This window comes from Pongo pygmaeus, chromosome 3, assembly GCF_028885625.2.
Source record: "Pongo pygmaeus isolate AG05252 chromosome 3, NHGRI_mPonPyg2-v2.0_pri, whole genome shotgun sequence".
Taxonomy (NCBI): Eukaryota; Metazoa; Chordata; class Mammalia; order Primates; family Hominidae; genus Pongo; species Pongo pygmaeus.
This window is the reverse complement of record NC_072376.2, coordinates 90,563,324-90,586,292: the sequence shown is the minus strand read 5'-3', so window position 1 is coordinate 90,586,292 and position 22,969 is coordinate 90,563,324. Positions and strand designations below refer to the sequence as shown.

Sequence of the window (22,969 nt, the reverse complement as noted above, 5' to 3'; positions counted from 1 at the left end):
CCGTCCCCTGAGTTCAAGCAATTCTCCTGCCTCAGCCTCCCAAGTAGCTGGGACTACAGGCATGCGCCACCACGCCCAGCTAATTTTTTGTATTTTTAGTAGAGATGGGGTTTCACCATGTTGGCCAAGCTGGTCTCAAACTCCAGATCTCAGGTGATCCACCTGCCTTGGCCTCCCAAAGTGCTGGGATTACAGGTGTGAGCCACCGCACCAAGTCAGATTCTAATCTTTTTAAAGGTGCCTGTATAAAGGGTTTCCCAGAAACCTTCCCTTTGTCAAGGATGTTTTCTTAAATGTAAGATGCTCTAATCCTGAAGCATTAGTATGCTGTGCTTCTCTCCTGTATGGAATGGAGACTAGGAGCTGTACCACCTTGAACTCTTCAGCCACTGGAATACAGTAGTGTGATGGTTTGTAGCACGGATACTGGATACTGGACTTAGATTCCCACTGGATTCTACTCTGTGCTGGCTACATGACTTTGAGCACATCACAACCTCAACTTCCTCAAGCCTCAGTTTCTGCTCCTGGACAACAGTTGTCCTACTGACCCCATAAGGTTGGCATTGAGACTAAGTGAGCAAAACCAGTAAGGCACTTCTCACAGTGCCTGGCTCATGGTGGGTATCAAATAAATGGTGATATTATTTTCTGGGCTAAAAAACCCTGGTCACTCTAATTTTTATTTATTTACAATTCTAACTATTTCTGAACGCACTCGGAATTCCCCATTTTTGAATGTTTAATGTGGTGCTCAAAATTGTCAGAAGCACCTAACTGAGCTGAGTGGTGTAGGAAGATGTCACTTTGATTTTTCATGTGAGCACTGTACCAGCGGGAGAACCAGAATCATCAGGCTACAGTGAGGAATTTCCTGTGGGCTTTTCTAGCTTCTCTACTTTCAACCTGTGTGCCACAAAAGCCAGGGGTCTCACGTGGCATCTCTCTGAATTCTTGGAAAGACTGGTGTTCCTGGAGGTCTAATTCCTCTGTGGTTTCCACTAAAAACCTCAGGATGCACAGTTCAAGGCTGTGTAAAACTACGCAGACTAGTTTCACAGATTCCAGCAAATCAAAAAACACTTCTGTAAAATGCGGGAGAGAGAGAGAGAGAGAGAGAAGCAGGGAGGGAGAGAGAAGTTATGCTTTCTCTTTCTATTTTCTCCTTGTACTTTCCTCACATCAAGCAGGGCTAGGCACTATAATAATTTTCTTTAGGGGATATAGGTTTTGCCAGAAAGCGGAAGTGGTGGAGGAAGCTTGTCTGGCAAACCTAAACCCACGGAAGAGAACGGAGAAGCAATTAAACAGAGGAGAAAAATGCTTTTTTCCGCCCCTTGCTCCCCAGCACCTCTCCTCCCACCGGAGTCTGTGGGGTCCCTAAGGAAAAAGCCACATCACCCTCCACTTCGGCACCTGGAAGTAACCAGACCACAGGGGAAGGCTATGTGGCGTGTGCCTTGGGACGGCACTGGGACTAGGCAGCAACAATGATGCCCATATTCCACAAGCGGTTATAAAAACAGAGCCGCAGGAGTCTAAATGGCCACAGAGAGGTTGGGCAATGCATATATGGGTAGAAACCAGGATGTCTGGAAAGTGGTGACCTTCCCTTCAATTTCTGGGCACCATGAAAATCCCCTGGAGTCTGGAACCACCCAGGGAGCAGGGGCTTCCCCATCATGTTCCAGGACACCTGAGTACATGGATGGAGGTTTGCACCCACGGAGCAGGAGGGCTTTATAATTTACCGGCCACTTTGACACTCCTAACCATCCTTGAGCCCGGCAAAAAGGCTACGTGTCAGCCTATTCTAACACTGTGAATGCAAACACTTAGAGAGGTTAAGTGTCTGGCCCTGGGTCTCTGCATTTCAATTCTGCATCCTTCCTGCTGTGCCATATGACACCTTGTGCCTGAAATCTTTTAACCTAGTCTTGAAACCCACGTTTCACTGTGAGGGTATATTGAATTGGAAGCCACTTCAGTGAGCAGACTTGAAGGATACAAAACTGAATTTGCAGCATGCTTACTGTTACGTTACAAATATAAACACACAAAGCTATTAATATGAAAAAAGACTCAGATATCATAACAAAATGGAACACGCAATTGGGTTTAGATAGTGGGTGTATTATAAAATTTTTTTAATGAACATACGTTTACAATGAAAAATATAAATTAATGATTTTTTTTTTGGGTAGCTTTAGAGTCAAACTATTCACCCAACAGCAAGGCAGCTACTTGTGGGAACAGAAAGGAAACTATACCCTTCCCTTTCATCTCCTCAACCACTCATAGATGGCCTGGCTATTGAGTCAAATTATTTATTCAGGATGTCATCAATTCTCTGTAGATGATATGCCAAGACAAACAGCAGAAATCACTTCTAAATTTTGACAGAAGTCCAGATTTTGCCCTGAAGGGACCAATTCATATTCAGAGTAGCAAATTAGAAGAAATAACAAATGAAATTCTACAATGAGCTCTGAGTCTTTTGTAACTATACATAGTGGTCCCTGAAAGAATTTCTGTCTGGGACTTCTGTGAATGGAACCTTGGGAAAGGTGGAGTGGAAGGGATTAGCTCTTTAAGATCATCTATGGTTCACAAAGGGAGGGAGGCTATTGGTGGGGGCTACTCTTTTGCACGTTGGTCTCCTGCTTTATTCACAAGCATCTAGGAACCATTCTAAAATGAAACATAGGTCTTCCTGGCTTTGGTCCCACTTCACAGGCTCTCTCGAGAGGTAAGCCCAGAGGCTACCTAACACTTTCTCAAACCATGCTTACCTTCACATATGCCAGTGCTCTCCAAGTAAAAATGGGCTCTACACTGGGCTAGACACTTGCCAGAGGGGATGCCCGCCCCAGACAGCTGCCCCACTTGCAGTCCTTCCTCTGGCTTCTTACATGCAGTACAGTGAGAGGGCGCAGGACCCATACAAGTCAGGCAAGAGGAGTGACAGGCTGCAAATGGAAATAAAATGCAGAAAATAATCTAAGGATCAAATATATGTTGCAAATCTTTCATTAAATCAAACCCACTTAGAAAAGTTCACCAAATGCAGCCTTTCAGCATATTATTTTTCTAATGTTCTATACAAAGCACAGAGTGACAATAATGTTTGTGAAAGGAACAGTGAGAGGTGGTGTTAACCAGTCACATCTCCCAGGTCCCATAGGGCTGTCGGGCTAGACAACAACAAAAAAAACAAACGAGCAAAAACAGCAAACTGGACAATATTGGCTTGGTTCTCCAGAGAAACACCCTCGCTAAATGATGATTTAACATTATGCCCTTGGTTTTTATTGTAGATTTTTAGAACCATTCATAGGGAGGCCATTACTGTATCTTTTGCAAAAATGGTGGTTGTGTTATTACCCATGAGTCATCCTACACCCACTAACTACATAGGGGTCCAGGCAACAAATTCCTCTTAGAATTTTTCTGGGTAAAGCCTGCTTTTCTAGACAGTATTTTGCTTACCCTGGCTACTGGTGAAAAGCAAAGCCAAATAAGGTAGTCAAACTATCTGGTGCCCACATTTGAATACAATTAACTCTCCTGTTGTTTAAGATTCTCTAAATTTTCTCTTCCGAAACAGTTGTTGCAGCTTTCCTGTTTCAAACACGTTGTTCTTGTAACTATTCTCAAACTGTGTTCTAAGGTGCCTGATGTACAAATAAATATACATTGATTTCACTTAATTCTGATGTATAAATATACATTTATTTCACTTAAATAAAGTGTTTGTTCCCAATATTCTAGTTTCAAAATGCTTAAATGATATTGCCCTCCCAAGCAGCCCAAAGCCTTTATGGTAAACAGCTATTTAAGATTTTTCCATTTCACTGAGCCCAGAGGCATCGCTAGTGACTCTCAGTTTGCTCAGCAGTATCATTACCAAAAAGAAATTCTTTAGGGAAAAACAAAATGAAGTCTAAGAAAAACATTAGCAAAGGTAAGAGAGCAGAGAAAGGAGGAAATAAGAGTTCTAGTTTGTTTAATTTAATATTCCCTCTAAAAACAGCCAGAAAAAAAAACATAACGCTTTGTCTTCACAAATTTTCAAATAAAATTTTTTCAGATTAACCCTTTGCAAAACTATTGTACTGAAAAATGCATATAATGTATGGATAGCCATAAAAGAAACACTAGAAGAAAAGTTACACTGGAAAGTTATATTATTGAAAAAAAGTAAATCTATGTTCTTGTGGGATAGCCTCTCAAGAATGATGGTGACACCAACGATACCTTTGCAGACTCTGTGGTCAGAGTAGAAGCCCTCTCCACAGCGGGGCAGACAGTGGCCTTGACGCAGAGCCTTGGGGGGGCTGCAGGCTGTACAGTGAGAGGCTGTGGGCCCAGAGCAGCTGGCACATGAGTTATGACAAACTGAGGAAGAGAGTGAGAGGGAGAACACCATGGGACATGGGTGAATAAAGCGCCCACTTCCTGGCTGGGCTTCGCAAGCCTAGGACTCTTAGTCCCCTGTGGATGTCACACCAAACCAAGGGGAAAATGTGTTAGGAGCTGGTTACACTGCCAGAACTGCCCACATGGCCGTTTACCCACCATTTAGCCATGCTCTACATATTGCTTATTAGCTACCCTTTATTTAGTGTTTGTACTAAGCACTTTCTACACATTGTCACTTTTAATTTTCCTAACAACATTATGAGGTAGGCATTATTAACTACATTTGATAGATGAGGAGACTGAGGTCTTGGAATTTCAAAAAGTTACCCACGATGACATGCTTTATTCATAGCAGGGCTGGGATTTAGCCCTAGGTCTGTCTGGACCTAAACCTCACACTGCCTAAATGGATTAGAGTGGAAAGGCCATGGGTCAGAGCGTTGGAAGCACTGGCATTTTGAGCAGTTTCTCCACCAATTCTTCAATGCCCTCAGTCAAGCCTGGGTCTCTCCTGGCCTAGTTTTCTTGGCATGAGCACAGTGAAAGGTTGGACTAAATGATCATTTAAGATATTTCCAGCTTTGACATTCTAGGATTTTAAGTAGCAATTACAGTAATGACTCTGACCACAACATATGACAATGTCAGGAACACATGTCCCCTGCTTTGACCCTGGGGACATCTCTGACTCTAAGGGACAGGTACTGGTGGCATGGCCTGGCTGAGCCTCTAGCAGGGCTGGGGTCAGGAGTGAGATATGGGAAGAAGGTTCTGCAGGACCATGGTCAGGAGTTGGGGGTGGTGGGTAGAGATAGGATGAGAATGTGGGGGCAGGACACAGAGGAAAGGTGGTGAACACTGGGCGAGTAAAGGGGTTGGCAGGCAAAGGGGAAGCTGCTAAGGAGAGATGTTGGGATGGGTCTAAACACCCTGCACTAACAGACAGTAGGTAGACGTGAGGATGTGGGCATATGTTTCAGAGAGGAGGGGAGATCAAGATGTCCTAGGCAACAAGAAGTTCTCAGAGTTACCTGTGAGGAAAGACACAAGTCAGGCATACATAAGGTAGAAATTTATAAAGTCTCAAATGGATATGTCTCATAGTTTAGGCTGTATAGGTCTGAAAGAAACAATATATAAGTAGCACACAAAAACAAGTCTCCAGTGGATACAGACTTTAGCTTTACTAGCTATCAAACTTGGTTTAACTTTTTAATTTTATTTTTGTGGTGTGTTGTAGTTGCCAATATATGACCTATGTCATATAAGAAATTATTCTGTTACATCTGCAACCTAAGTGAGTGATGGTTTACAAGTAAACAAGGACTGTATGTTAAAGATGTCTTGGGCATTTCAAAAGGACCAAATGAACTCTAATGATGATTAATATGCATAAGCCCTTCATGAAAGCACTCTAGTCCCCCAGCATCCACCCATATCTCCCACTCCCATATCAAATACACATTGGCTTCGTAATGAAAAAAGCTATCTTTTAAAGTAATGCTTTCCCATCATACACTCGAGTTCCCAAATTAGCGACATCTAACACCAAGTATAATCAAACATGTACTCAATACTTTTTGATGATGATGATGGTGACCCATCTCTTACCTTTGCACCTGCCAGTGGCATCAGCATAGTACCCGTCAGGGCATTCAGACATGCATTTCCCATCATGCAGCACTGTCTTCTCAGGACAGGTAAGACACCTGGGGCTACTGGGGCCACAACTGTCACAGGATTGGTCACAAGCTAAGGGCAGGCAAAAAACCCATCAGAGAAAGGCAACAGTGAGCAAAAGAAGCAGTGAAGTCTATTCTTTACAATATCCACAATGGGTATCAATATCATAATCTCATTTTCTGGCTGCTCAGCAAAATTCTGTTTCCTTGATTCCAACATTTCATCGGACTCTGTGCTTTTTGTTTTCACAGCTGAAAGAGAATTGAAGAATTACTCATTGAACTAAGCATAGCGAAAACTCTCAGGCACACCCACCAGTGTAACCAACTTAATATGAGGTTTAAAGTTAAAATGGCCTTAGACGTGCGGTTGCCAGGTTTATCAAATAAAAATATCAGACACTCCATAAAATTTGAATTTCAGATAAATAATAAAGTTTTTTAGCATAAGTATGTACCACATATTTTATCCTTTATTCTACCCTACTTAGAGAGAGAATTCAGAAAGTCAAGATTCTACTAAGCAAGGTCATGCTACTAAAATTACGTTAAAATTGCTGAACTTCACACAGTCTTTCAGGATCTCATTCACTTATTCATTTATCCCCTAAAACACCTGCTAAGGTCTGTGTCAGGTCTTGTGCTGGGGTTAGAAACACAAAAACCAAATCAACTTAGTTTTCACTTTAAGTAGTTTAGTAGTCTAATACAGGAAAAGAAATAGACAATATTGGAAATATTTAAAATATCACTCAGATCAATCTGTATAGGCACAATGAAAACTAAAAAAAAAAAAAATGTGAGGGTGGGGGTAAGAGGTGGAAAAGTCATGAAAGCATTCATAGAGGAGCGACCATTGAGCATTGTCTTAGGAAGCAGTAGGACCACATCAGGCTGAGGGGAATGTACTCCAGGCTGAGGCAGCGAAGTAAGCCAAGGCTCAGAACCTGGGAGGAGACTCGGCTGCCCAGGAAAACAGTAGTTTCATTTGGCTGGAAAAATGGGAAGTCCAGATTATAGAAACCTATGGCCTGACTCTGTTGTCTAGATTTTCATCCTAGGAAAGGCAATGAGTTTGAACCCCTGCAGTTCTAAACACAGTAGAAACATGGCTATATTTGTGTCTAAGAAAGATCATTTTGGCCTCAGTTTGGAGGGTGAAGAGGAGAGTTGGAAACCGCATTGGAAGACCATGGCAAGGAGCATGAATCAAGATGATTAGGGGTTGAATTAGAACCGTGGAGGTTGTGAGAGATTTGAGAGCAGTGAAGAAAAAACCATCTCACATAGCTTCCAGGGGTCTGTCTTGGGGGACAAGTGATGTCGCTCACAGAGTACAAGAAAGAGAATAGGTGTGGGGGAGTGCCATGAGCTCAGTTTGGAACATGCATAATCCAGGGAGCAATGTAACTTATGGTTCTGGAGCTCGGGGGAGAGGTATGGGGTCATCACATACAAGCAATTGTTGAAACTAAAAATTAGTTGAGTGATTCAGGAAAAGTATGCAGGATAAGACAGAAGTAGGCAAGGACCTGGGTAGCATCAGCATTTAAGAAAAGAAGACGAAAAAAAAACTAGTACAGGTGACCAAGAAGAAATGATCCAAAGATAAGGGAGAGAAAAAAGAGCATGGTGACTGAGAAGCCAAGGGAGGAAATAGGTTTCCAAAAGAAAGTCATGACAGGTGCAGAGACGACAAATAATATCTGAAAAGTTTCACTACGCTTAGGAACCAGGCTGTGGGTGTCCTTTGCCACACATTTCAGTGGAGTCATTAGACCAAATGAAAGTTAAGGCCATGATTATAAACTGTTCCTTTAAAAGACCCAGGCTGAGAACGGAAGGCAACAGGGAAACAAATAATTGAAAGGGGAAAAAGTTGTTTTGTCTTTCTTATATTGTAAAAAATCAAGGCAATTATAGAACCTGGAAAGAATTTTTTAAAAAGAAAAGTTTGAATGATGGCTGAAAGAATATCTCAGAGAAAAGAGGGATGCATATTCAAAAGTACAATTGAGAGACTGGCTTTGAACAGAGCAGAGAAAGGCCTCCTTATGAAGGGTGGACGGAGGTGAGGGAGAGTGCAGTCACAGGCAAGTCTCTAATATGCAAGTGCAGTCACAGGCAAGTTGGCTAATGTCTTTAAAAATAAACAAAGCAAACCTTCCTGCTACAGAGAATCAATGTTTCAAAAATAGAGAACTGCTGAGATTTATTCTGTCTGTTCCCTTAATCCATCTACACCCTGCTAACCTCCTGAAAAATATTTTGAGAACATAAGAAAAAAGAAGCTAAATGATGGGGCCAAATGTCCCATTTCGCATCCTGGAGAATTCAGCATCTGTTCACAGGCAAATGTGTAGAATAAGAGAATGGGCTATGGCAATGGCCTTAATATCAGGGAAAAAGAAAATCACCCCTGAACTCAGGACTGGAACAAAGGAATGAAAATGAATCTGAAAAGCGTTCTTCCCTCCCACATGCCACAAAACCTCCTGAGGTTTCTAATTCTAGAAATGACATCTCAACAGAAGTGAGTAATCTAAAAGCTAAATGTAATTTCCAAGAAATTAAAAATTGCAGCAATTTTTAGAAATTAGAATTGACCAACAATAAAAGCATTGCATATCAAACATTTTAAGATACACCTAAAGTTATACCTAGAGGGAAATTTGTAAATCTAAATAAAATTCTTAGGAAGATGTAATTTCTTCCCAAACTAATCTATAACTTCAAATTCCAGTTGAGCCTCTCTTTCTTTCTTTCCTTCTTTCTTTCTTTCTTTCTTTCCTTTCTTTCCTTTCTTTCCTTCCTTTCTTTCTTTCTTTCTTTCTCCTTCCTTCCTTCCTTCCTTCTTTCTTTCTCTCTTTCTCTCTTTCTCTCTTTCTTTCTTTCTTTCTTTCTTTCTTTCCTACAGGGTCTCACTCTGTCACCTAAGCTGGAGTGCAGCAGCACAATCATGGCTCATTGCCGCTTCAATCTCCCAGGCTCAAGTGATTCTCCTGCCTCAGCCTCCAGAGGAGCTAGGACTACAGGCACACACCACACCTGGCTAATTTTTTTTTGTATGTTTAGTAGAGATGAGGTCTCACTATATTGCCCAGCCTGGTCTCGAACTCCTGAGCTCAAGAGATCCTCTCGCCTTGGCCTTTTCAAAGTGCTGGGATTACAGGTGTGAACCACCACATCCAGCCCCAGTTGAGTTTTCTTAAGAATTCAGTACATGTACTCTAAAGCTTATGAATAGCTAAGTCAACTTTGAAAAGGAAAGAAAGGGAATTTTCCCAATCAGATATTGAGACATAACTATCCTAAATATATATGCACCCAACACAGGAGCACCCAGATTCATAAAGCAAGTCCTGAGTGACCTACAAAGAGACTTAGACTCCCACACATTAATAATAGGAGACTTTAACACCCCACTGTCAACATTAGACAGATCAATGAGACAGAAAGTCAACAAGGATACCCAGGAATTGAACTCAGCTCTGCACCAAGCGGACCTAATAGACATCTACAGAACTCTCCACCCCAAATCAACAGAATATACATTTTTTTCAGCACCACACCACACCTATTCCAAAATTGACTGCATAGTTGGAAGTAAAGCTCTCCTCAGTAAATGAAAAAGAACAGAAATTATAACAAACTGTCTCTCAGATCACAGTGCAATCAAGCTAGAACTCAGGATTAAGAATCTCACTCAAAACTGCTCAACCACATGGAAACTGAACAACCTGCTCCTGAATGACTACTGGGTACATAATGAAATGAAGGCAGAAATAAAGATGTTCTTTGAAACCAACGAGAACCAAGACACAACATACCAGAATCTCTGGGATGCATTCAAAGCAGTGTGTAGAGGGAAATTTATAGCACTAAATGCCCACAAGAGAAAGCAGGAAAGATCCAAAATTGACACCCTAACATCACAATTAAAAGAACTAGAAAAGCAAGAGCAAACACATTCAAAAGCTAGCAGAAGACAAGAAATAACTAAGATCAGAGCAGAACTGAAGGAAATAGAGACACAAAAAACCCTTCAAAAAATTAATGAATCCAGGAGCTGGTTTTTTGAAAGGATCAACAAAATTGATAGACCGCTAGCAAGATTAATAAAGAAAAAAAGAGAGAAGAATCAAATAGATGCAATAAAAAATGATAAAGGGGATATCACCACCGATCCCACAGAAATACAAACTACCATCAGAGAATACTATAAACACGTCTAAGCAAATAAACTAGAAAATCTAGAAGAAATGGATAAATTCCTCGACACATACACTCTTCCAAGACTAAACCAGGAAAAAGTTGAATCTCTGAATAGACCAATAACAGGAGCTGAAATTGTGGCAATAATCAATAGCTTACCAACCAAAAACAGTCCAGGACCAGATGGATTCACAGCCGAATTCTACCAGAGGTACAAGGAGGAACTGGTACCATTCCTTCTGAAACTATTCCAATCAATAGAAAAAGATGGAATCCTCCCTAACTCATTTTATGACGCCAGCATCATCCTGATACCAAAGCCGGGCAGAGACACAACCAAAAAAGAGAATTTAAGACCAATATCCTTGATGAACATTGATGCGAAAATCCTCAATAAAATACTGGCAAACCGAATCCAGCAGCACATCAAAAAGCTTATCCACCATGATCAAGTGGGCTTCATCCCTGGGATGCAAGGCTGGTTCAATATACACAAATCAATAAATGTAATCCAGCATATAAACAGAACCAAAGACAAAAACCACATGATTATCTCAATAGATGCAGAAAAGGCCTTTGACAAAATTCAACAATCCTTCATGCTAAAAACTCTCAATAAATTAGGTATTGATGGGACGTATCTCAAAATAATAAGAGCTATCTATGACAAACCCACAGCTAATATCATACTGAATGGGCAAAAACTGGAAGCATTCCCTTTGAAAACTGGCAGAAGACAGGGATGCCCTCTCTCACCAGTCCTATTCAACATAGTGTTGGAAGTTCTGGCCAGGGCAATTACGCAGGAGAAGGAAATAAAGGGTATCCAATTAGGAAAAGAGGAAGTCAAATTGTCCCTGTTTGCAGATGAGATGATTGTATATCTGGAAAACCCCATTGTCTCAGCCCAAAATCTCCTTAAGCTGATAAGCAACTTCAGCAAAGTCTCAGGATACAAAATCAATGTACAAAAATCACAAGCATTCTTATACACCAACAACAGACAAACAGAGAGCCAAATCATGAGTGAACTCCCATTCACAATGGCTTCAAAGAGAATAAAATACCTAGGAATCCAACTTACAAGGGATGTGAAGGACCTCTTCAAGGAGAACTACAAACCACTGCTCAAGGAAATAAAAGAGGATACAAACAAATGGAAGAACATTCCATGCTCATGGGTAGGAAGAATCAATATCGTGAAAATGGCCATACTGCCCAAGGTAATTTACAGATTCAGTGCCATCCCCATCAAGCTACCAATGACTTTCTTCATAGAATTGGAAAAAACTACTTCAAAGTTCATATGGAACCAAAAAAGAGCCCGCATCGCCAAGTCAATCCTAAGCCAAAAGAACAAAGCTGTAGGCATCACACTACCTGACTTCAAACTATACTACAAGTCTACAGTAACCAAAAGAGCATGGTACTGGTACCAAAACAGAGATATAGATCAATGGAACAGAACAGAGCCCTCAGAAACAACGCTGCATATCTACAACTATCTGATCTTTGACAAACCTGACAAAAACAAGCAATGGGGAAAGGATTCCCTATTTAATAAATGGTGCTGGGAAAACTGGCTAGCCATACGTAGAAAGCTGAAACTGGATCCCCTCCTTACACCTTATACAAAAATCAATTCAAGATGGATTAAAGACTTAAATGTTAGACCTAAAACCATAAAAACTCTAGAAGAAAACCTGGGCATTACCATTCAGGACATAGGCATGGGCAAGGACTTCATGTCTAAAACACCAAAAGCAATGGCAACAAAAGCCAAAATTGACAAATGGGATCTAATTAAACTCAAGAGCTTCTGCATAGCAAAAGAAACTACCATCAGAGTGAACAGGCAACCTACAAAATGGGAGAAAATGTTTGCAACCTACTCATCTGACAAAGGGCTAATATCCAGAATCTACAATGAACTCAAACAAATTTACAAGAAAAAAACAAACAACCCCATCAAAAAGTGGGCGAAGGACATGAACAGACACTTCTCAAAAGAAGACATTTATGCAGCCTAAAGACACATGAAAAAATGCTCATCATCACTGGCCATCAGAGAAATGCAAATCAAAACCACAATGAGATACCATCTCACACCAGTTAGAATGGCAATCATTAAAAAGTCAGGAAACAACAGGTGCTGGAGAGGATGTGGAGAAATAGGAACACTTTTACACTGTTGGTGGGACTGTAAACTAGTTCAACCCTTGTGGAAGTCAGTGTGGCGATTCCTCAGGGATCTAGAACTAGAAATTCCATTTGACCCAGCCATCCCATTACTAGGTATATACCCAAAGGACTATAAATCATGCTGCTATAAAGACACATGGACACGTATGTTTATTGCGGCATTATTCACAATAGCAAAGACTTGGAACCAACTCAAATGTCCAACAACAATAGACTGGATTAAGAAAATGTGGCACATATACACCATGGAATACTATGCAGCCATAAAAAATGATGAGTTCATGTCCTTTGTAGGGACATGGATGAAATTGGAAATCATCATTCTCAGTAAACTATCGCAAGAACAAAAAACCAAACACTGCATATTCTCACTCATAGGTGGGAATTGAACAATGAGAACACATGGACACAGGAAGGGGATCATCACACTCTGGGGAGTGTTGTGGGGTGGGGGGAGTGGGGAGGGATAGCATTGGGAGATATACCTAATGCTAGATGACGAGTTAGTGGGTGCAGTGCACCAGCATGGCACATGTATACATATGTAACTAACCTGCACATTGCACACATGTACCCTAAAACCTAAAGTATAATAATAATAAATAAATAAAATAAAATAAAATAAAATAAAAAATAAAAATAAAAAAATAAAAAAAAGAAATTAATGAACAAAATAGTTTGATAGTGGTACAAGAACAGAAATTTAGACTATGGAAATCTAGAAATTTCCATATCTTATAGCTCAGACAGAACTATGTGTATATGGAAATTTAATATACATTAAAGAGAAATAAGGAAGGCTAGGCTGAATTACTAAATAATGTTGGGAAAACTGGAACGTGAAATGGAAAAAAATCAAATGGGACCCTACTTAAACCCATATATATATATGGACTTCAGATGGATCGACAATCTAAGTTAAGATAAAACATCAAATTAATAGAAGACAGATTAATTTATTTTTGAACCTTAGCAAAGGTCTTATTAAAAATTCAAAAGAAATACCTTAAAGCAAAAAATAATGAATCAAAGATTATTGTTTAACAAAGGCGTTATATTCAAAGTTAAAAGACAACAGAGTGAGAAAATTTGCATATTTAAAACTGAAAAAAGGCTACTATCTATAACATACAAGGAAACTCCATAAAATGAACTCCATAAAAGGAGGCAAGGCCAGTAGAGCAATGGGAAAAGCACATTTAAAAAGAAATCTATAGAATAGGAAACTTCAAGACCAACAGGAGTTGAAGATATACTCAAACTCATTAATCATCAGAAATAGGCAAATTTAATGGGTTGACTCTTTATATCTCTTAACCAGAAAAAATCAGAATCTTGATCATGCCAAGTGGTAGCAAGGATGTGGAGATGAGTGAACCCTTGTGCTTGGGAATGTAGATTGCACAGCCATTCTGGCAAGTAACCCCGCACTACTTGGTCAAATGAGGAATATGCAAAGTCAAAAAACCAGCCATTCTGCTCCTGGGTATAAATCCCAGGAAACTCCCTCTAGAGCTTTACAAAGGAACACATTTGAGGCTGTTCCCTGGTGCTCTCTAGTGATGCAGATGGAGAGAAAGGAGGGAGTCCATCACTGGGAGCGTGGATGGGTAATATGACGGGGGCACACCAGGGAGTGCTACATAGCAGTGAGAAGTGAAGGGCTAGGGGAGAGAACAACGTGGTGCATCTTAAAAATGACCTGCTGAGTGAGAAAAGAAGGAAACAGCATGCACATTGTAACATCTCAAGAAAATTAAATACATACGCGCTCAAAATAAAAATACCCAGTTAGATAAGCTCATAAAAATAAAAAGATTTTAAAAAATGGTTGCATGGGTGCAAAAGAGAAATGAAGATTTAAAAAAGGGAGAAAGAAAAAAGGAGGGAAGAAAGAGAAGGGAAAAAAAAGAGAGGGAATGACTAACAGAAACCTGATTTATTATGCTTTGATTTATTATGTTAGCTACAGCCCGAAAAGCCCTTCATAATGGCATAAATACTTCAAAGATAAAAGAATGAGGAGGTTTCCTCCTTTGAATTGCCCCACTCTTTATATCTAATATTTGTAGAACGCAATACACGTACCACAGGTGAACCTGGTTACTGTAAGATCTTTCAGCCAGGGCATACCACCCTTCATAACAGGCTATGCTGGTTTTTTCTAAGCACTTGACTTTGAGATTTCTACAGATACGGGCTGGTAGGTTATAAATTATTAAACCCACACCAGCTGGTCTTTATCTTGAATAGCATTAATCTGAAATGGAAATAAGTCAGCATTATCAGCATCCGACGTCTTAATTAACATTCCGATACCAATCAGTGAGTTGGTTCACTGTTGCTTTAGAACATATTTCTGTGAACATTTCTGAAGTCATTTTGATACAAACTTGGAGAATGGTAACAATTTTATAAAAAGTGTAAGCTCCAGTTTTGTGTATTAAAAGGCCTGTTGGTCAACACCAGTGGCATCACCAACTCTTGCATCAGGCTAAGCACATGACATGTGTTTAGTAATTACTTGTAGATCCGTTGATTCATTGGTTGACTAATGTCAGCTATGATCCATCCTCGTGCCTGGAAGTTTCTTTGAGATGCTTTTCAAAATGTGTACAGATAAAGCAGATTCCCACCTCTTACAGCCTCAAGTCTCGCATTAACTATTCGTCTTTTTAAATACACCGCTTCTCCAGCAAAAGTTGCCTTCTCAATCCAGATAATGTAGAGTCTCAGTGGCAGGTCAGTGTCACCGTTCCTCCATCAGTGACAGTAACCAGCATTCCAGGAGACTTAAAGGGTAAATGCCTTTAGGCCCTTGGATTAGTGCAAATTTGACATCTGTCGACCTTTAGAGAATACATCTGGCTTAATTGAGCAGGAAAGTGATGCTGGCAGAAAAAGATTAACATGCTCAGCCTAATGGCAGCCTGGCCTTTCTTTCCTTATTCTCTCCTGAATCCACACAAAAGCCACCCGTGACTCATCGATACCAAGTGAGATTTTTCACACTGGCTATACTGATGGATCCCTGCACAGCTTTAAGCAAGCAGCTCCCAAGGGCTATCTCTCTTCTCTAAGACAAGTGGATCTGTCAAGTCCCTAAAATCATCTCATTTTTGCTGTTGCCCTGCTTAGTGAACAAAATGAGGACAATAACTCAAGAAAGTTTTATGAGCTACACATTTTTATTGATTTGGTGGACTTAGTTATGAAAAAAAAAAGTCCTCCTGGCCTCTCTATAGATATGACCATCAAAGTAAACTCAATTCAAACCTTCCATTTACTGTCAGGATGCCTGCAGACCTGGCAATGTCCACAGGGGTAGCCAGCTCATCTAAAGACTGACAGAAGACACAGAAGAAGCTGCAGAAGTGGAAAGGGGGAAAGGATAATGAAAAGGAAAATTAAAAAAAATAAGCAGAGGTGCATAAGGAAATACCACATTATAATGAGCAGTAGAGTGGTTCCCAGGCAGTTAAGGCCCAGAGCCAGAAGATCTAAGCTGGAATCCCAACTCTGCTTCTTATTAGCTGTGTGACCTTAAGCAAGTTTCTTACCCTCTCTGTTTCCTATCTGGAAAATGAGAATGGTTATATCTACCTCATGAAATTGTGAGGATTAAACACCAAACACTGATAGAACGCTTACTATGTCCCAGGCACTATCCTAAGTGCTTTGCATATCTTAACTCGATCTCTCAACAGCCTTCTGAGTTGGGGGTGTATTCATTTTCTATTGCTGCTGTAGCAAATTACCATAAACTCTTTGGCTTAAAACAACACAAACTTATCATCTTATAGTTCTAGAAGTTAGAAGTCCTAGAATTAAAGTTCCTTCTGGAAGCTTTAGGGGGGAATCTGTTCCTCGCCTGGACACTCTAGGGGTGGAATCTGTTTCCTTGCCTTTTCCCAGATTCTAAAAGTCACCTGCATGCTTATGGCATTTTCCTTGCTTCACTGTCACTCCGACCTCTGGTCCCGTCCTCAACTCTACTTTTCTGACTCGACTCTGTTGCCTCCCTCATATAAGGACTCTTGTGATTGATTACATGGGGCTCACCCAGATAATCCAGGATAATATCGTCACATCAAGATCCTTAACTTAATCACACCTACAGAGTCCTCTTTGCCATTCAAGGGAACACACGACAGTTCCACGGATTAGGACAAGGGCATCATTGGGAGCCCATTATTGTGTCTTCCACAGGTGCAACTATTATCCCCGTTTCACAAGTGGGTATTGACATGCAGAGAGACTGACTAATGTGCCAAAAGCCATGCTTTTCTTCCTGACTTTCCTGCCTCTCAGTGGGTTAATGTTTATAAAGCACTTGGAACTGAGCCTGGTTCAAGGAAGCACTAAGCTGGGTTAACTCTCATTGCTATGGCCATGCATGTTAAGGTAGAATGGAATAATAACCGCTCAGCTTTAAGTCGATGGCACCAACACCAAAGGCGGGTCTGCCCTCAGCTGGCCTAATAGTCTCTTTGTCCCCATGTACCTTTGGAAGGCAGTCTGGTGTTGATAGAAAGTTTGAGATTTGGGGAAAGGAAAGCCTGGGTGGGAGCCTAGCTCCTTTCCCTCCAGCTGCGGGTCTTGAGCAGGCCACCTGGGCCTCACTATCTTCATCTGCAGGACAAGGCTAGAATGAGCACCCCAACCCTAGCAGACTGGTGGGGCAATTAAGAGGAATCCCACTGGTGGAAAGTGTGTTATACACATCTAAATCAAAGATTAATCTCAGCAGCTATTCACATATATGTTAAGTAAAAGAAACATTGGTAATGTGCTATGATTTGAATACAAGGGATGCTGGAAGAGAAAAAGGAAAGAAGGATACGTTGGCATCGCAACCCAGCACTCACCGCTACAGGTGCCCTGCCTATTGTAGAAGCCTTTTCCACAGCTGCTGTCACAGCCGCCATCTCTCAGCATGTGGAGGGGATCTCTGCAGGCCAAGCAGTGCTTCTCCGTTGGGCCCCAGCAACCTGCACAGGACTCATGGCAGACTGCAGACAAACAGCAAAATCAGTGAGTAATCTATAGCAGAAAGGACTGGTCATCATTTTTCTTTTAAATGTTTTAGAATTCACAAGGAGGATATCAGTTGGTTCCTTAGTTCCTAAACTGCTATTGACACCTGTACACCTCAGGACAAACACAACACCCTCTTCTTCAAGAAACTGTTTCTGTGGGCCAGAAGTACAACTTCGGTAAAGTATCGCTAAGAGATTCAGAAGAGGAAATCAGAGGCTTTTGAGAAATGGGATTTACAGAAAAGGAAATCGTAACTTTCTAGAGAAAGATAGACTGGTTAATGAAATCAGATGGTCCTCCACCGCCTTGCCTTTTGTAATCACACCACAGAGTGTCCACAGGATCACCACCTCCCACCTGCAGCACCATCAGAATCAGCTGAGGAGGGATACCTTGGACTCTAGTCCCAGATTCAACCTTCTGAGGACCCAGTCCTACTTGACGTCTATCATTCTTTGCCTTTCTGTCTCTTTCCCCCCAGTATTATCTGTCCTACACATGTGTCTTAAGAACTCACAAAGCTTGCTTTTCTCTTATACCTTGAATTTCTTACTATAACTTGCTCCTTTAAGATTCTAAAATGTTCTCCTCTTCAGCATTTGATTTTTCTTGATTACTCTTCAAGCTCACTCTTCACCTTAGCATGTCTGCAGAAGGACCTATTCTGAATAACTGAATTTTTTCAAATTTGGCTAGCTGTATAGCTAACCCCTACTATGCTTTTGTTAATACATCCTAATTCTTAAAAGGTTTCCTTCACAATGGAGCACCAACTAGTTTGCAGAGGCACTGATTCTGACCAAAACTGGTAGGTAGAATGAATGCCTTGCTGCTTGCAAGCAGCTTGGTACCCCTACCTTAGTAATTCAAGTAGGCATCCCTTTGGAGGCAGAAGGAAGGATATCTGCCTCGCAAACCTCGAGATCCAGTTCTGTCTTTTCCGTTCTAAATTGCATAAGCAATTCCTAATTTCAGACACTTTTTCTCCCCAAAAAAGGTAGGGATGATTACGAATTGCATTAAGTGCTAAAAAGGGCTCTGCAATAAAGAGTAACAGTGGTGGGGGTGGTGGGGACTAACTATAGATCAAAAGGATGAGAGGCAGCCAGCCACAGGGAGTTGGACCATCACCAGCAGCTCTCAAGGAGGGAAGGAGCACATGTGTTTGGGGAAATTGAGGGCTGCCCCTGTGGCTGGAGTTGGTGAGGCACAGTGGGGAGCCATGGCATGATTCATGGCTGCAGCCATAGGCAGAGGCCTGGTCAAATTTGACCTTGGAGACCAAGGAAAGAAATTAGGATTTTTATCCTAATTACCATGTGAAGTCATAAATGAGCTCACGCAAGACAGACAGAAGATCTGATTGAGATGTTTCAAACCACTCTCTGGCTGCCATGTAGAGAGGGTTTAAGGACCTGCTAGCAAGCAGGAGACCAGCACGGAGTCTACTGTATGACCCAGGTGAGAGGGGACTTGGACTAGTGGGGCGGGAAGCAAAGACAAAGGAAAGTTTCCTTATTTATCATCTGGTTCCCTTGTGAAACCATAAGCTCCATGAGGGCAGGGCCCATTTCTATTTTGTTAACTCTGTACAAGGCACACTGCTTGTGCTTTACAAATGTCTCTCAAGTGACTTCATTTATATTTAACTTCTTATTTGTATTTTATAAATGAGAACATGAGAATACTGTCCATATGCAGGATAAGTTTAAGGATAAACTTACCCTTAAGCTTAGGATAAGTTTTAGTTATGATTTACTTGGCACTAAATTATAGTTAAAGATGTGGATGCAAAGATCTCAGTAACAAGTTCTACCCTTAACACGCATGAAATCTGCCTGACATTCATATATTCCACCACCCTTTCATTACTGACTGTAGTCATCATCTGAAGAGTCAATGACTGTTCATGCCTTTGCCTCACTCACTCTGGAGTTGATCTAAAGTCATTACCAAAACAAACAAACAAAAAATCCACTCTCATTTCTAAAAAGTTATGCCAAGCTGATATATCAACATTCAACAGAAGCACACAAAGACACATGTAACGCATGTTCCCAGCTGGCCACAGGTAAGCCACATTATCTGAGGTCTGCTGCAGTAACACTTAGAACACTCTATCGCCTAGGTGCACTGGTGACATTGTGCAGACTGCACTGGGGCATAAATAAGTGCCAAGGAAATGATGAATGGAAAGTGAGGCTGAAAAGACAACAGGGGTCAGACTTCCAACTTCAGATGGGCCAGAGTACAGACCTTGGACGTCATGCCATAGAAAGTTTTAATCAGGGCAGTGGAATGATCACTTCTGCTTTTTAGAGAGTTCATTCTGGCAGTGGGGAGAAAAGAAAGTAACTCAACACATCTGTAGGGGATGAAATCATCTTTGTCCAGAGGTACAGAGGAGATAAGAAATTAAAGCACAGCTCCCTAGCTCTCTTCAGTGACTGGCTGAATAGCAGCGCAGACATGCAGTTATACTGGTTGTTAAAATAGTAAAATACTTTCAAACTGGTTGATAAATGGCTGTCACCCTGAGCTTCATCCCTGGAATCTCCACCTGACACCATGCTCCACAAACAAAAGGTCTGACACAGGAGAAGGTTTGGGGTCCCCCTCCTTCTCTCTGATGTGCATCTGTGCCATACTGCTTGTTAGATATTTTTACTACACCCTTGGTGTTACCAGTCAGGACAGGGACCAAAGAATGAGCAGGATGGCCTCAACCAACAGACTTAGGGATGGCATTCAGGCCCCCCACAAATTGAGCTCTCCTTAACTTTCCAGCTCTATCTTCCACTATCTCCCTTTGCACACTAATTCTATGAAGCAGGGCGCCCTACATGTGCCGTGTGCCCATCTATGAGTTCTGGATGCCCCACACAGGATTCGCGCAGCCCACAATGTTACTGGCTCCTTCCTTAGCCCCTAAAATCCTGTTTATATTTAATTTCCTGTTTATATTTCCTAAGTTGTCACTACTTCTGTGAAGCTTTGCTAAACCTGTCTAATAACCTTTCTCTATGTTCCTGCAGCATGTTGCATATGCCTCTCTTATTATATTTATCCTACTGTACTAACTTACTGAGTTACGAATCAATCTCAATGGAATTCAGTCTGCAATGGAATTCAATACCCTCCCAAATAGGGACCATGTTTTAGTCATTGTAAACCCCCAGTATCCAGACTGACGCCTGGCACCTAGTCAGTACTCATTAAATGTAGGCTAAATGAATGCACAGCAGATTTTTAAAATTGGTTATAGGGAATTCATCCTTTCAGTTACCTTCTACTTGGAAACAACTCAACACAAGGTCATAGTCTTAAGATATAACTTAAGAGAAACCTGAAGCTGTAATATGTACTCAATAAATGCTGAAGTCCAAATCTGCTTATGATGATAAATACTGATGCTGCATCTATATAGAGTACCAAACATGACGGTGGTCCTACTGTTTTTTTACATATTACACAAAAGACATGTTGCATGGCCAGACACAACAGCAGAAGGAATTTTTATTTCAGCACAGGAATATGCTGAGCTTTCATTTCTTATAATGATATACTTCCACTGTGGTTTCTTTAAAATAAATTGTATTGTGTATATTTAAGGTATACAACATGATATTATAAGATGTGTGTATTTATATTTATATACACATCACTATAAAAAGGTGTGTGCATATATATATACACCTTATAATATCACATTGTATACCTTAAATATGTACCTTATATATTTAATAATATATATTTATGTTTAATACACCTTATATTTTATAAGGCTAAGTATATACCTGTACCTTATATTTTATATTTTATATAAGGTGTATATATATATGCACCTTATAATATGTTATATACCTTAAGTATATATACACATACCTTATAATATCATGTCGTATACCTTAAAATACATATATAAAGAAGATTAGTTATATATATATACATATATATATAGAGAGAGAGAGAACAAATTAACATACCCATCTTCTCATATAGTTACCCATTTTCCCCTGAGTGGCAAGAACAGCTATAATCTACTGATTTGGCAAAAATCCCACTGTATTTGCAATTGATTTCTAATTTCTAACACTGAACATATGCTACCACAGCTTATCTCTCACATATGGCTTTTATTATATTTGGGTTATTATAAAACATAAGAGGTCACTCCCTGACTTTTCATCCTAATTTCTCTTAGTGACACATTTCAGATCACACAGGGTTTGCATTATATATTGTGAACAGTGTGGCAATAAATTTTAAAAGAGGGTGAATAAGAGAAAGCTATCTTTTTATCTCACGTGTAACAGATAATTTATTTGGTAAGGTCCCTGACTTTTCTGGAGCATAACCAGACATGTGTTGGCTTCTTGAGCAACTCATTTCAGAAATGAAAAGGAACAAATTACTTTTCTTTTGGCAATTCTTTACTAAAACCCTACTCTAAAAATAACACACCTCTTTTTGTATTTGATACTTTTGAAATAGAAGATTGCTTTAAAAATGTTTTAAGCTATGCCTCTCTAAGAATAAAATGCAGCCCTTTTCCAGGGAAACATTCAAAGCACTTCGTGTAAGTACCTTATTTTCCACAAAGCCTTCCCAGACCCAGAGCAGTGGACACAGACACCCCTTTGCTCTTTTCTGTGGCCGTTTAGAGTAAGTTTCCAGAGAATTAGCACAGTTGATCTGTAGTTCCTCTGAGATTCATCAGTGAGGCTGCAGTTCATATTTTCAAACTGCCAAGATGTTTTTACTCACAACTGTACAGAAAAAGCCCTAACTTCAGGCACAAGCAGGTGTGATATACGCAAATCAAATTCCTTCATTCTGTTATTATCCAGTTTGTGGCAACTGCCAGCTTTCATTCTCATCTCACAAATGACTAGGTAGTACTCGCCAAGTTTTGAAGCATTATCAGGAGACAGTGGGTAAATTTTCAATAAGAAGCTCTTGTTGAATGAAAATTTTTTTCTGTCTTGAACTCAACTTCACTGTTCCTTGGTTTCCTAATTTGTAAAGTGGAAATAATAATATTTGTTGTACCTAGTTCACGAGGACATGGAGAGAAGGCAAGTTTGGAAAAGCAAAGAATTTTGTGTGTGATCACATGAATGGCATGGGGAGATCTGCAGTTTGTCTCAACTGCTGTCAAAAGCAAAGTAATTTTAAAGGGAGCAAATTAAAGTACAACACAAGACAGAAGGGGGAAGGATGGAAAAGACTACAGGAAAGGTTGGCTCCCTTAGAAAGGAAGGGAAGGGAAGAATTACAGCCTGCAGGGATTTGGCCAGCACCTATACAAAGGGGCTCCAGCCTCGCCCAGGGTCTTCACACTTAGAAGCTCTTTCCTTGCAACCTCTACAAAACAACAGCAAAAGCTCTTTGAAAGTGATTGGAAA

The 22,969-nt window shown here is 40.5% G+C and overlaps 1 protein-coding gene across 1 annotated transcript in view; it reads right to left on the bottom strand.

Annotated features, from left to right (window-relative positions):
- The window catches only part of FRAS1 (Fraser extracellular matrix complex subunit 1), a 466,621-nt gene that overhangs the window by 215,375 nt on the left and 228,277 nt on the right, over positions 1 to 22,969 (bottom strand). The window contains exons 15-18 of the mRNA XM_054485882.2: positions 17,390 to 17,533; positions 6,034 to 6,174; positions 4,258 to 4,398; positions 2,793 to 2,969 (exon numbers count right to left, since the gene is read on the bottom strand). Coding sequence (XP_054341857.1) covers positions 2,793 to 2,969; positions 4,258 to 4,398; positions 6,034 to 6,174; positions 17,390 to 17,533 — 603 coding nt within the window. The remainder of the gene's footprint in view (positions 1 to 2,792; positions 2,970 to 4,257; positions 4,399 to 6,033; positions 6,175 to 17,389; positions 17,534 to 22,969) is intronic.